Genomic DNA, 16,001 nt, shown 5'->3' with positions numbered 1-16,001 from the left:
TGAAAACACAGAGGGAGGCTTTTGTGTATGTTAAATATTTGATTTACTTTGCATACAAATATATCTAAACATGGTAACCCCTTACATTGCTTTCTAACCATAAGCAAAATTCTTTTGGTTTTACTATTGTAGGTCCCAACAAGCATCAGAGTGCTGTGACCTGTTTACAGTTTAACAAGAACTTTGTAATTACCAGCTCAGATGATGGGACTGTAAAACTTTGGGACTTGAAAACGGGTGAATTTATCCGAAATCTAGTCACATTGGAGAGTGGGGGAAGTGGAGGCGTCGTGTGGCGGATCAGAGCCTCCAACACAAAGCTAGTGTGTGCAGTTGGAAGCCGAAATGGAACTGAGGAAACAAAGCTGCTGGTGTTGGACTTCGATGTGGATATGAAGTGAAGGGCAGAAAGATGAATTTGTCCAAATGTGTAGATGATGTTTTCCCTTCCTCCCCCTGCAAAAAAAAAAATCCCTTGTCCTTGGTGGTGCAGGATGTTGGCTTGGGGCAACAGATCCTAAAGACCTACAGACTACGAAGGAGGAGACTGCGAGATGACAAACTGTAACTGACAAGAGAGGCATTTGCTGTCTCATCACATAAAAAGCTTCACTTTTGACTGGGGCAGCTTTGCAAATATAAGACTTTCTAAATCAAACCAGGTGCAATTATTTCTTTATTTTCCTCTAAGTGCTCATTGAGCAGAGTGGAGGTTAAAAAGTTGTTACAATTCTTGCTAAACTGTTATTTTACCACAGATGTAGAAAGTTGCTGCATAACATCCGTTACTGGATGACTTTCAAAGTTGCGAGCATCTGTGGCGACAACAAAGTCAAATCCTGGTGTGGAAAAGCTAAAATCTTACTGTGAATTGTTTTTGTACAGTTTTATCAGAGTTTTTTTGTTTTTTTTTTGTTTTTTTGCCAGCCATTGCCAATGTCAATCACAGTATTAGCCTCTGTTACTCTATTTACTGTTGCTTTCATCTACACTCTACAATGCATATGTTGCTCTGAGGTGGCAAGTTGTCCTGGGTTCTGAGAGTTCCTGAATGGATTTAACTCTCAATGCTGGTGCTAGAAGTAGGTCTTCAAGTATGGGATTGTTGTCCCACCCCTGTACTGTATTCCCAGTGGCCAAACTTATTTATGCTGCTAAATGAAAGAAAGTAAAGCAAATTATTTCTTGTTTTTTAATTTTTTTTCTGCTGTGACGTTTTAGTCCCAGACTGAATTCCAAATTTGCTCTAGTTTGGTTACAGAAAAAGACTTTTTGCCACTGAAACTTGAGCCAACTGTGCCTCTAAGAGGCTGAGAGTTAAAAAGTTTCAGACAATTAAGAGTGAAGTTTGCCTGCAAGTAAAGAATTGAGTGTGTGTGCAAAGCTTATTTTCTTTTTTCTGGGCAAAAATTAAAACACATTCCTTAGAACAAAGCTATTGCAGCCTGTTCTGTGGGGAAACTTTTTTCTTTGTGAGGGCTGTGGTGAATGGAATGAACATGCATAATAAAACTGACAAAAATTTTAAAAATATAAATACAAAAATAAAATTGCTGGTCAGTCTTAGTGTTTTACAGTATTGAGAAAAACAACTGTTACAGATATTGCTGCAAGGAACTGACACAGTGCAAAAACTATTACGTTTTTGTAATAAAGATATACATGCAAACAAAAAAAATGAAAAAGTCAAATGGTTTGCCTCATTCTCCAAGAGCCACAACTCAAGCTGAACTGTGAAAGTGGTTTAACACTGTATGCTAGGCGATCTTGTTTTTTCCTCCCTTTTTTGTTTTGTTTTATTTATAGTCTGATTTAAAACAATCGGATTCCAGTTGGTTTAATTTTAGTTATGTAACAACCTGACATGATGGAGGAAAACAACCTTTAAAGGGATTGTGTCTATGGTTTGACTCACTTAGAAATTTTATTTTCTTATAACTTAAGTGCAATAAAATGTGTTTTTCATGTTAGCATGTCTTTTTCTTCCAATGGTTTGCTACTGTACTAATATACAACATTGAAGCCAGTATATGGGCAAAATCCTTATGAGACGTGTAACAGTACATCGTCTGAGTTAAGTCAAGTTTCTCAGTTTACTGAAAAGAGGAATGTACAGAAACCAAAATGCCTGGAAGGACTTCTTATGTAACAAAGTTCTAGAAAGAGACTTATTTTCCCCCCAAGAACATGCAAGAACACTGTGTCAGCATCTCTGTGCATAAGCCACTGTATTGAATTTGTCATTGGGGCTTCAACAAACATGGGAGTTAGCTTCTTATCACTAAGAATATACTACTAGGTTAAGATTTGACACTGGCAGGAGTTTGACACAAAGTTAATCAGTAAATAAAGAGGAAAATTTACATGAGTAAGCTTTTTGTGGCTATTACAGTTTCTTCTGAGACCATTTTGTTCATTGCATCTGAGATTGAAAAAGTCTAATAGAAATGATATCTAATGTTTATTTATTGATTGAAATTCTACAGAAAAGAATATACAGTATTAAATGAAAAGCAAGAAGCAGTAAAATCCATATCCGAATTTAAAACCACTCAAGGTCAGTAACATAAGATAGCTTTGAAGTGAACTGTCCAAAATAATATTGAAAGAAAGTCCTACACAATCCACATGGTCCAAAGCAGTTCCACCAACTTGCTCAAACAGAATCCAATACAGGTGAGCTAATCGAAATATCAGTTGCACTGGAAGCCTATCAAATGTTATATATTCTTCTAAAACTACGTGCACAAAATTAACACTGAATTTTTTTCAAGTAAGACTGAGTGGCAGAGAGAGACATGAGGTATAGGTCTCTGTAGACTTTTTACTATCAATTTAGCTGGTCAACAGTTTACCTTTTTAAAATATTAGTTATATAGAAACTACTGGTTATAAAAGGACCAGAAAATGCATATAGGATCGGTTTCAAGACAAAAAACAGAAAATATATATATACCATCTAAGTTTAGTTCTGATTCCACCCTCATTCTGAAAGTTAAGGTCTCACATGATCCTTATTCAGTATTGACTGTAGTGAGGCAAGCTATTTGTTTACAAATGGAGGCAAACTATACATTAAAAAAAAAAACTGGTATAAGCAAAAACAGTCCAGTCAGTGTTAAACAGAGTGACCTGTACTGCTTTGCCCACAAGTGACTTTTGTGAAAGAGCCAAGAAATCTCTAAGGACGGTGCCTTCTAGTAGTGCAAACTTGGTGTGAACTTCCAGCAATTTGCCCTGTCATCCTGACCGGTTAGATCAACTAAGTTGGCACTAGATCAGAGCTTTCTTCAGTTGAGTTTAAGGCCACAAAACAGACACATTTTAAGATCAAAAGGAATTCTATGGTACTGATATTGGATGCAAAAGTCCAAGAAAGGTTTTTTGTTTTGTTTTTTAAAGGGGGGGTGGGGTTTACAACAACTGATGCTGGGGAAAACCAGGCCTAACCACCACCTGGGTCACTAAACAAAAACTCTGAAGTCATATAACCAACCTTTTGTTATGATTTGTAAAGCCTGCGACTACTAAAATTTTCAACGAGCTAATTTGGTAATTATAAAAGGGTAGGGTATTTACCAGATTGTAATGGAAATGAGGAGAGATTATGCTATGCCTGAGGCACAAGAATACAAAAAAGAGGCAGAATAGGAAAGGCAGGTTTGAAATAGTTCAAGCTCGCTCATTTGAAATGTGTTGAGCCACCAATATGAACAGGGCCAAACTGTATTCAGATAGAGTTTAGAAAGTGTTCTAGCTGAGTTCCCTAAATCCCAAATTATATTCCAACCGAGTTAGCCATTTTAAAGTAGTTTGAACCCATTCAGCAAACTGTGTTTGTAGCCCAGTTTAGCAGGGGTTTAGGGTAAAGTTTGTTTAGTTACAAAGTTAGGAAGAGGGTCAGAAGGATAATAATGTGTATTTGTGTAGAGGGAATGAGAAAACCAGCACACTTCAGCCTGGAGAAAAACTAGTAATTTTTTCCCCCATTTTAATTATTCTATAACAGGATTTTATTTTTCTCATATTCTATTTTGTGAACGCAGAGGAGTTTAAATCAGCTCTTACGTGTCTGAACTGGGTACCTACATTCTGACCTCAACATCTATGTGCAGGATTTGGCTAAGCTACTAAAATTTAAAACTGAATATTATTAAACTGAATATTATTTAAAACTGAATATTAAGGCCAAGCTCCTCAAAGGTATTTAGGCACCTTTGAGGATCTGGGCCTTCGTATGCATGTAATTTATGTAGAACTGAGCACAAGTTCAACATTTCAGCTACATTTCTTCTACACTAATGCCACCATAGTAATAAATATTTTCTCTTATACAGTGATATATTTGGACATAACAGCCTTTGTTTACAGTCTGCTTGTCTCTGAGCAATATGAGGTCCTTAACCCTTTCACAACTCTTGTTCCTCTGCTCCTGCCGTGCTACAGCCTATATTCTGTCAAAATGCATTTGCAGCTCAAGTGCATTCTACCTGTAAGTTTATACCTGGAATATTTAGCAAATGTCATTTCTTGAATACTTGTGATGTGTTTTCATTTTGATGAAAATGTTGACGCTTGACTGCTGTAAACACACTAGAACTATTTTAAACTTCCATCCTGCGCATGCAGTTTGGATCAAATGGGTATTCATTCTTCCCATATTGACAGAGAGTAGCAATGAACCTACAGGGGATATCTGGCACTATTCCTGGAGTCCTTTCCTCTTGCTATGATATTCTTTTCCCCTGTCTATTTCTGCTTCCGCATAATTTCTGTATCTCTTTTCTCTTGTATTTAAAGCTGATAACACAAAAAAGCCCATTTTTTAAAAAAGGAGGAAAGTGATTTCTGCATTCCACCATTTTAGTCAACAATCTTGTATCAGCCTTGCCACTCACGCCCAGGTTCTCAAATGCCCATTTACCTATCCAAAACGAGTGGGGTCGCTACTGAAGGAACAAGACAGATTTCCTCTGGGTCTGAGCAACTGCTTCTCATCCACCTAACTCCCCTCCCACACCATACTCAGTTGCTTATTTCCATAAATAGTGCCCTCTGTCATGAAACCCAGGCCCTGGTAAACAAAAGTAGCTTCACCCTTACAGCCTCCCTTTGTTTTTTCTCAGAGTAGTGGTTCTAGGGATCATTTTTGACTGGTAGGAGAAAGAGAGGGAGTCCTGCCAATCAAAGAGACAAGAGACCAGATAAATGCCTGCTGCCAATATTTACTCAAGGTCACTGTATGACTGAACTGATAAGTTGCTCAACGATATTGTCCTTTCATCCACCAGTCAACTTCCAAGAGGAGAAAAGCATTCTTCCCTCACCTACATACTGTACTTAACATTTTCAATAGGTCCAGGTGCCCAGAGCTGAGAGGTTTTAAGGGTATATGCTTTATGATCCTTAAGAGATCTACAGGAGACTGCCATTTCAGATCAGAATTTGGACACACCCAATTTGTCAAACAGTTTAAGATTGCATGCCCTTGGTCATTGATTCCAGCTAACGAATACAACAAAGGTTCTGGCACAGATGGTTTTCCAAGATCCCCATCTATTTATTATGACAAACTAAGGCCATTAATAATTCAGCATTTCACTCTAGGATCTCACTTCCTGCTCAGTCTGTTAAACAACAATTCTTCAAAGACAAGGAAGTTGTAATTCCATACCTAAATGACCTGAATGGCCACATCAGAGAAACTGCTCAGTACACTTCTATATAAGTTCTTATACTACCCTCATTACTGTAGTATCTGAATGCATTAAGCCATGTGATCAACATCTGTCATATTTGGTTCACTCTCTCACTCATCCTCTCCAGAGGAGATGTGTTTGTGCAGTACCGTATAGTGTTTTGTTTCTGTTTTTTAAACACACGCTCTCCTGTGCCTTTACATAAGAGAAGGCAGGGTTGAAAATGTGTGCCTTGCTCTTGGAGCAGAAGAGGGTGAGGTTTGTGATTGTCCTTAGTTCCTGGAGGAGTTTGTTCCACAGTTTCTGAATGGGCCCCCAATAAATCTCTGTTTCCTGCACTGACAAGTTTACCCTTACTGTAGAGTGTTCCATTGTGCTTGAGGAAGAGCTGTTAATCGTGGTCTTCATGCTGGACCCAGGCTATTGTGCATCTTGAGGATAAGGACTGACACCTTCAACTTTATTCAAAATTCTCTGGGGAAGCCAGTGTAGAGAAAGGATAGGCATGATGTCCTCACAGTACCATATATTGCTGAGGCAAAATGCTGCAATGTTCTGTACTAGCTGGAGTTTCATAAGTGTTGAAATCATGCCGAGGAATAGTGTATTGCTGTAGTACAGACAGGAGATGACATAGGCATGAATAACTGAGTCCAGGTAATCATTGATAGGATGGGCCGGAGCCTCCTAGCCAACCAGAGATGGTAGAAAGCGTTACTTGTGGATGCTGCTATGGGAGAATTTAGCATCAGCAAGAAATCCAGTAGCACATACATTTAGTCCTGCCTCAGTGCTAGGAGGTGTACTACATGACTTCTTGAGGTCCTTTCCAGTCTTACATTTCTATGATTCTCTCAACGCTCAAACTACAGACTGAATTGTCCAATTGTGGGAGCGTACCTTAAACCAAAGGAGACAGCACCATGTCTGCAAACTCCTCAAAATGCTTTCCTCCCCCGCCCCACCATCATCTCGGTGTCATTCAACTCCAGCCAGCTGCTCTTCATCCATGAACTGATCACAACCATGCACTAGACCGGGGTCGGCAACCTTTCAGAAGTGGTGTACCCAGTCTTCATTTATTCACTCTAATTTAATGTTTCGCGTGCCAGTAATACATTTTAATGTTTTTAGGAGGTCTCTTTCTATAAGTCTATAATATAAACCTATTGTTGTATGTAAAGTAAATAAGGTTTTTAAAATGTTTAAGAAGCTTCATTTAAAATTAAGTTAATTGTATCCAGTTTGCAAATTAATTCCAATTCAGCAATTAACTTAGGCTTGAATAAAGACTGGGAGTGGATGGGTCATTACACAAAGTAAAACTATTTCCCCATGTTTATTCCCCCCCCCACCCCCCTGTTCCTCACACGTTCTTGTTAACTGCTGGAAATGGCCCCCCTTGATTATCACTACAAAAGGTCGTCCCCCCCGCTCTCCTGCTGGTAATAGCTCACCTTACCTGATCACTGTGGTTACAGTGTGTATGGTAATACCCATTGTTTCATGTTCTCTGTGTATATAAATCTCCCCACTGTATTTTCCACGGTATGCATCCGATGAAGTGAGCTGTAGCTCAGGAAAGCTCATGCTCAGATAAATGTGTTTGTCTCTAAGGTGCCACGAGTCCTCCTTGTCACTTTTGTAAACTATACACAGGTACGTAGTGTGGCACCCTGCTGGATGTTGTTACAGAAGTAACCTGCCTCTTCTCCCTGTCCAAGTTTCCTCCACAAAGCTGACCCAGTGGCCAATCTCTCTCTCTCTCTCTCTCTCTCTCTCACAAATCTATGATTTAACAGCTAGGCCACACATCTATTGTGAAGTGAGTTTTATCATCCTACTCCGCCTCAAGTCAATAAATGAGTATCAGTGAATCAAGTGCCAGCTCTGCATTAAACTAGGAGGCCACTAGGTGGCCATGCTAGTGAGAGTTTAGGTAATTACGTATTATTATTCCCTGCTTACAGATAAGAAATACAAGTAAAGTGAGTCACCTGGAAGGCATCTTGATATAACGGATTACAACAGGGGCTAGGGAGTCAAAGAAAATGGGTTCTAATCATAAACACTGACTTGCCATGTGGTCTCTCTGAACCTCTGTTTCCTGTTCTGCAAAACAGAGATACTGATATTTACCTAAATCAGAGAGTTGCTGTGAGGCCTAAGGAGAAGTTTACAAAGTGCTATATAAATGAAAAGTACTAATGCCAAATGGAGGCAGAAAGAGCAATAGAATTCAATCCTGTTTTCATTCCTCTTAACCATCTAGCGCAAGGGTGGGCAAACTACAGCCTGCAGGATTGCCACCCCTGTGGTAACGCAGGGCTAAGGCAGGCTCCCTGCCTGCCCTGGCCCTGTGCTGCTCCCAGAAGTGGCTCGCACCATGTGCCTAGGGCACAGCTCCCTGCAACTCCCATTGGCTGGGAACCGTGGCCAATGGGAGCTTCGGAGGAGGTACCTACAGGCGAGGGGAGCCCTCTGCCCCCCTGTTCCCCAGGGGCGTTGTGCCGGCCACTTCTGGGAGCGGCACAGGGCCAGGGCAGGAGGGGAGCCTGCCTTAGGCTCGCTGCACGCTGCTGCCACCCCGGAGCCACTCAAGGTAAGCGATGCTGGGCCAAAGCCCGCACCCCGAACCCCAATCCCCTAACTTGAGCACTCTGCTACACCTTCCCCCCTGCCCTGAGCCCCCTGCCACACCCCACACCACTCCTGCACCCCCCGTGCCCCAACCCCTTGCCCTGAGCCCCTTCCTGCAAACAGCACTCCCTCCACCATCCCAACCCCCTGCCCCAGCCCTACATTCATGGCCCTGCATGTAATTTCCCCACCCAGATGTGGCCCTCAGGCCAAAAAGCTTTCGCACCCCTGCTCTATCATCTCTAACTGGAGCACAACTATCCCATCCACTACATTATTCTGGACTTCCTGAAAGGTCCTTGCAATCTGAGAAAACCTGCAATGTTCAAAGCATCTGTAGCCTTAGGAAAGAAACCTTACAGAAAATTCTGTGATGTATGGGTGAAAAAATCTTGTAATGATCATGAGTTACAGAGGAAGGAAAAATCAAATGCACAAAGACAAAATGAGGAATAGCTGGCTAGGTAGCAGTACAGCGGGAAAGGATTGGGAATTATGAATCAACCGTGTGATGCTGTTGCAAAAAAGACAAATGTAATTCTGGGGTGTATTAATCAGAGTGTTGTATTTAAAACATGGGAGGTAATTGTTACGCTCTATTTGGCACTGGTGAGGCCTCAGTTGGAGTAGTGTGTTCCGTTTTGGGCACCACACTTTAAGAAATGAACAGGGAGAAATTAGAGGTTTATTCAGAGGAAGAAGGTTGAAGGAAGTGGCAATGTTTAGTTTACAAAGGAAAAGGTGTGTGTGTGGGGGGGAACTGTCTTCAAATATGTAAAAGGTTATAATGACAAGTGATTAATTGTTATCCACGTCCAAGGACAAGATGTCATGGGTTCAGTTTGCAGCAAGTGAGATTAAGTTTAGATATTAAGAAAACCTAACTATAAGGATAGTTAAGTACTGGAACAGGTATCTAGGGAGGTTATAGATTCCTTGTCCTTGAAGGTTTTTAAGAACAAGGTTAGACAAACACCAGTCAGAAATGGTCTTAGTAAATGCAACCCTGTCTCAGCATAAGGGCATAGACTACGTGACCTCTTGAAATCCCTTCCAGCTCTACATTTTATGACTACCGTATTAGTGAATCAGTTTCTTCCAAACTTGCTTTGCTCCTTAGATCTTGGGAAGATTTACTGTATAAAGTTAGTCAAGTCTGAGGGGAAAAAAAGTTTGAGTTATACATTCACAAAATTTTTGACACAATACTGGTGAGGTCAGATGTTCTGCAGAACTGAGGAAGTAATTTTGTTCAAAGTTTCCAAATTGATTAATCTCTGGGCTGAGGCCACGTTTAGAAAATTTTATCCCAAAAGAAACTAGTTTGAGAAAGGTATATGCAAGTAAGAAAGAGAGATTATAATGTAATTTACACCTCAAACTTAGCAATAGTTGTCAATACTGCTCCCAGTATTACTAATATGCAGTGCAGCTGGGACACTGACTTGTCCGCATGTATTAGGAATAACATATAAAACATATCTAAAACAATCTAGTAGACATTTCTTACTAATTCTTAATATGGAGTGACAGCATATGTAGTAACAGCTCCAGAGCTAATGTATGCTGTGAATGCATATTAAGCATATTACCCTTCAGCCAGATATATTTTAACTGCTCTGGTGACACTGTATATGAAACCCAAAAGAGCTTTGGAACAGCAAGCACAACTATGAAATTTTTCTTGTAATACTATTAAAATAATGTAACTGAATTCAAAATGACAAATTAACATTGAGTGACACAAACTGACAAAAGCAACAAAATGGTGAATTAGGTACAACACACTAGTCCCAGCAAGATAAAAACAGTGAAAGTACAAAACCATGCACTTTAACTCTCATGTTTCTTGTTTGTCACATTCCTATTTCTATTTTCATGGTATTTTTAATTATAGTTGGCCTCACGATTATGACTAAACCTATTTTCCATAGATGTATGCATGTGTGCCCATTACTAACTTGATTTATGCTGTACACATGTAGTATGTGTATATATTTATACAGCAAGAGAAATGAAAAGCATTTGCTTAACATTTGTTCTTGTTGCTTCTGCAGTGGCTAACTGTGCTTGTGTGCGTGTGAATGTTTACAACAGTGACACTGCATAGCTCTTTTACCTCCCCACCGCCTTGAACAGAAAGACAACAAATCGGTGTTGCTGTAATTATCCTTGCGAAGCTGAAGAATCATTACATTGGTGAAAATGAATTAGAATTAAATCAAATGGAGATTCAGAGTCCAAGCAGCATGACATGACTAGCCTTACTGGTTGTTTGTATCTTTAATGCCTGAGGTGTAGACTCTTTCCCCACTCACAGGACAATGGGTATTTAAGTCTGGCTAACAGATGCTACCATATGGGGAGAGAGGAGTTCCTTTAATCTTTGACTCTCCAAACAAATTATCTTCTCTAATTAATACCTGAATACCTTTATGTACAGTAACTCAGCTTACATTTTCCTCATCACGGAAAAAAAACAAACCATCAGTATGTTTGGCTGTGACTAGCATTGGCAGAAATGCCACAAATCCCTTTTTACTAAACCCCCCAGTTCTGGACCAGAGAGGAAGAAACATCACCTACCTAACAGACCTACAATAAAAGCTTATCTCTCCCTAATTGTTCTGTAGTCAGAAGAAAACTATCTGTAAAATTAAACTCTATATAGGTTACCTTAAACTCTATTGTAGTAATGCATAGAATACATGCATTGATTCTGCCAACAGACAATACCATTGACAGGATAGTGGGACTATCACTTGTTCCCCGCCTTTTAGTTTTATGACCAGTGTGAAGAAATAATCTAGGTAATCAAACGTAATGCAGTTACAAGTAATGATTCCTCACTCTGGAAGATGAACTTCATCTTGGCATATAAATTTTGGGGTTCCCAGAATGGAGGTACAGAAATTACCAGTCACGAACTTTAAGGTTTCTGTGACTGTCATTTTCACTAGTTTGCAGCTTGTTTTTCTCACCAAATGAAAAAATCTATACATTTAGCACAGCCCAGGTCTCTTACCAGAACATGGCCTTTAATTTTACGGAAAGTGTAAAAGTCACTCTTTTAAAGGGATTCATGTGTTTCTAAGAGCCACTCCACTTCAGAAGTTTGTTATAGAATGTAGAGTGTCTTTTGAGATTAGTGTTTAGTAGCAAGAGCATTTGTCTGCCTGAGTACTCAATCTCACAGGCCCTTGGATATTTTAGCATCTGATGTGCACTAAACAGTGAGCAAGTAAGAGTTCAAGCAAGTGATATGGAGAAAAGGATAATTAGTCAATAGGAGCCCATCCAGTTATGGTTACTCTGCACTAAGGTTAAAGACCAGATTCCTCCTTAGCATTCAAATCTGATACTAAAGGAATTTACAGGGCTTTATCCAAGCTGCTAATTCTCAATTTTATTGCAAACAATTTACAATCAAATGAAGTAAAAGCTAAAAGCATAGAGTACATTAAAGATTTAATTTTCCTGTTGGGTTTCCCTCCATTTTATCTTTCAGTGAAGACCAATTTTAAAAAATGGGCTATTCTGCCAGTAAAACTATTTTTAATGGACAGAAGCCAAATTGCTAATACAGGCATCCTTTGCAGTAGATGATCCTGTATCACCATTCTTTAACAAAATAGACTTAGAGAAAGGCACTGCTTACTGTACTGAAAATTCAGCCTCAGCACAAGTTATATATAATGCTTCTTCTGACACACTATCCTGGGAGCCCTATATTCCATACATCACAAAAGTAGCATTCTGGGCAAAGTGTACAGAAATACAAACATCAAAGGAATAGGATTCTGATCAAATGCGTTGTAGCATGTAACTTACAAATGTAGAAGGAAAATTCTTGTCAGCAAGTTAAGGAAGTATGGGCTGGATGAATGCACTATAAGGTGGGTAGAAAGCTGGCTAGATTGTCGGGCTCAACGGGTAGTGATCAATGGCTCCATGTCTAGTTGGCAGCCAGTATCAAGTGGAGTGCCCCAAGGGTCGGTCCTGGGGCCGGTTTTGTTCAATATCTTCATAAATGATCTGGAGGATGGTGTGGATTGCACTCTCAGCAAATTTGCGGATGATACTAAACTGGGAGGAGTGGTAGATACACTGGAGGGGAGGGATAGGATACAGAAGGACCTAGACAAATTGAAGGATTGGGCCAAAAGAAATCTGATGAGGTTCAATAAGGATAAGTGCAGGGTCCTGCACTTAGGACGGAAGAACCCAATGCACAGCTACAGACTAGGGACCGAATGGCTAGGCAGCAGTTCTGCGGAAAAGGACCTAGGGGTGACGGTGGACGAGAAGCTGGATATGAGTCAGCAGTGTGCCCTTGTTGCCAAGAAGGCCAATGGCATTTTGGGATGTATAAGTAGGGGCATAGCGAGCAGATCGAGGGACGTGATCATTCCCCTCTATTCGACATTGGTGAGGCCTCATCTGGAGTACTGTGTCCAGTTTTGGGCCCCACACTTCAAGAAGGATGTGGATAAATTGGAGAGAGTCCAGCGAAGGGCAACAAAAATGATTAGGGGACTGGAACACATGAGTTATGAGGAGAGGCTGAGGGAGCTGGGATTGTTTAGCCTGCAGAAGAGAAGAATGAGGGGGGATTTGATAGCTACTTTCAACTACCTGAAAGGGGGTTCCAAAGAGGATGGCTCTAGACTGTTCTCAATGGTAGCAGATGACAGAACGAGGAGTAATGGTCTCAAGTTGCAGTGGGGGAGGTTTAGATTGGATATTAGGAAAAACTTTTTCACTAAGAGGGTGGTGAAACACTGGAATGCGTTACCTAGGGAGGTGGTAGAATCTCCTTCCTTAGAGGTTTTTAAGGTCAGGCTTGACAAAGCCCTGGCTGGGATGATTTAACTGGGAATTGGTCCTGCTTTGAGCAGGGGGTTGGACTAGATGACCTTCTGGGGTCCCTTCCAACCCTGATATTCTATGATTCTATGAAAATGGACCTGCTGAGGTGCGACCTGCCAGCATGTTCCAGACACGGGGGCGGCGCGAGGCTTCCGGGTGGATTGCATGCTGAATGCAGAAGCCCCACTGATGAACAAGCTTCCCGCTGCCTGTTGACATAGAACATGGAAGCTGTGTTGTCCGTCAACACCTGCACCACCTGACCGGACAGTTGGGGAAGGAAGACTCAGCAAGCCAGGTGGATGGCTCTGAGTTCTTTAACATTTATATGTAACACGAGCTCCTCCCAAAACCATAATCCCTGAGTCCGCAGTGTTCCAAGATGCGCTCCCCCAACTGAGGTTGGAAGCATCTAAAATCAGGGAGACCGTGGGTCATGGGCTCACAAACGGCACACCTTCCATTACCAGAGTTGGATCGGACCACCACTACAGAGAGGTAAATACCCATGTTGGGATTGTGACAATCTTGTCCAGGTGATGTCTGGCTGGGGAGTAGACTGACACCAGCCACATCTGGAGGGGACGCAGCCTGAGTCTCGCGTGACGGACAATGTATGAGCAAACTGCCACGTACCCCAATACTCTGAGGCAGTCCCAGGCGTTGGTGAGCGGATGGGCTATGATGCTGGCGATCAGGTCTGCCATTGCCCTGAACCTGGTCTCCGGAAGGAATGCTCTGGCTCGGATAAAGTTGAGTACCACTCCAACAAATTTTATCCTTCGAACTGGGATTAAGGTTGATTTTTGTTAGTTTATCATCAACAGGCCTAAAGCTTGGCAACTTCTTGACACTGCACTGGACCTGGGACCTGGAGCAGCCCTTGATAAGCCAGTCGTTGAGGTACGGGTACATCTGGATACCTTGATGTCTGAGGTAGGCTGCTACCACTAACATGCACTTTGTGAATACCCTTGCTGCCCTTGTTAGGCCAAAGGGGAGTATCACAAATTGGTAGTGAGTAGTCCCTACTATGAAACGTAGGCACCGTCTAGGTCCCTGGAATATCGATATGTGAAAATAGGCATCCTTCAGGTCTCCCAGATCCAGGGAAGGAATGATGAAGGCCAGGCAGACCATGTGAAACTTCCAACTTCTTGAGATACTTGTTGAGGCCCCGCAGGTTGAGGATGGGGCGTAGACCCCCTTTCGGATCAAAAAAATAGTGGGAGTAAAACCCTTTTCCCCAAAAGTACAGAGGAACTTCCTCTATCACTCCCACCTGCAGAAGGCCCTGCACCTCCTGAGCGAGTAGATGCTTGTGAGAAGGGTCCCTAAGAGGGACGGGGAGGGAGAAGGGAGGAGAGGATAGAAATAAACTGGAGGATATACCTCCCTGCTACTGTGCTGAGGACCCACTGGTCAGATGTTATAGAGGCCCAGGCAGGGAGGAAGGGAGACTGGCGGTTGGAAAAGAACAAGGATGCTGGATCCAGGAAACAGGCTGGAAGGTCACCCTCGAGCGCACCCTCAAAATGCCTGCTTATTACCCGGTTGGGTGCAGGTAGAGCTTGAGTGAGTTGAGGAGGCTGGCTGATGGCCTTGCCAGCACTTGTAGCCCCTAACCTTTTTACGGAAGGGCTCTGAATGGGAAGGGCCCCCGAACGTGTGGGATTGTTGCGGCTTGAACTGCTTCCTCGCGGGCGCTGGGGTGTACAGGCCCAGCGAGCGCAAGGTGGCCCTAGAGTCTTTTAGGCAATGCAACTTGCTGTCTGCCTGTTCTGTGAACAGTGCCAAGCCATTGAAGGGGAGGCCCTGGATGGACTGCTGAACCTCTACTGGCAAGCCCGACAGCTGCAACCAGGATGCCCGCCTCACTGAAATGGCAGAAGCCATAGACTGGGCCACGGAGTCCACCGCATCTGAGGCCGCTAGGAGAGCTGCCCTAGCTACCACTCTGCCCTCCTCCAGAATAGCCAGGAATTCCTTCCTGGGCTCCTCAAGCAGCAAATCTGTGAACTTGGCCATGGCCTGCCACATGTTAAAATCATAGTGGCCACGTAGGGCCTGATGGTTGGCCACTCTTAGCTGGATGCTGGCTGTAGAATAAGTCTTTCTACCAAAAAGATCAAGCCTCTTCACTGCCTTATTTTTAGTAGTCAATCCCAGTTGGCCTATCTATCATGCTCACAGGCTGCTGACACCACCAGTGAGCTTGGGGCGGGGTGTGTGGACAGGTATTCAAACCCCTTAGTGGGGGCATAGTACTTCCACTCTGTCCGTTTAGAGATGGGGGGCAGGGAAGAGGGGGTTTGCCAAAGGGCTTTGATCAGTTTTAAAACTCCATCGTGTACTGGTAATGCCACCTTCGAGGGGGCTGCTGCACTCAGCACAGCCAACAGGGATTCCAAGGGCCCCACCAGCTCCTCAGCTTCCAGCCCAAGGTTCAATGCCACCCTCTTCAAAAGCTCCTGGTGGGCCCTTGCATCATCCTGGGGGACCGTGTGAGGGCCCCACTATCGCCTCGTTGGGTGAAGATGAGGAGGAGGTAGGTATAGGTGGGCCTGGTAACTCCACTGCCTCTGCCAGGGGAGCCTTCTCTGACTCCGCTTCCAAGTCAGGGAGCAGGTGGGAGACTGTGGCCAATGCCTCTGCGACGGTTGGGGAAATGCCCAAGGGTTCCACAGGTGCCAGATGGTTGGACATTGGCCCCGGGGCCATGCAGGCTCAGAAGGAAATGCCGATGCCCCTAGTGTTCCTCCTCGCTTTCAGAGCCTGAGTAGGGGGAGGCTT

The 16,001-nt window shown here is 42.7% G+C and overlaps 1 protein-coding gene across 7 annotated transcripts in view; it reads left to right on the top strand.

Annotated features, from left to right (window-relative positions):
- The window catches only part of FBXW7 (F-box and WD repeat domain containing 7), a 283,622-nt gene extending 269,831 nt beyond the window's left edge, over window positions 1–13,791 (top strand). For 6 of the 7 annotated variants that reach the window (XM_073341352.2, XM_073341354.2, XM_073341355.2 and 3 more), the window contains one exon: window positions 133–2,670. In XM_073341352.2, the coding sequence (XP_073197453.1) occupies window positions 133–401 (269 nt within the window). In that variant the 3' untranslated portion in view covers window positions 402–2,670. Of the gene's footprint in view, window positions 1–132; window positions 2,677–13,744 lie in introns of those variants that run through there. The other variant, XR_012158599.2, reaches the window with a different exon arrangement.
- Window positions 13,792–16,001: the final 2,210 nt, after the last annotated feature.

This window comes from Lepidochelys kempii, chromosome 4 (assembly GCF_965140285.1).
Source record: "Lepidochelys kempii isolate rLepKem1 chromosome 4, rLepKem1.hap1, whole genome shotgun sequence".
In the NCBI taxonomy this organism is placed as follows: Eukaryota; Metazoa; Chordata; order Testudines; family Cheloniidae; genus Lepidochelys; species Lepidochelys kempii.
Note: the sequence above shows the minus strand (reverse complement) of the source record. Positions and strands in the feature narration are given on the sequence as shown.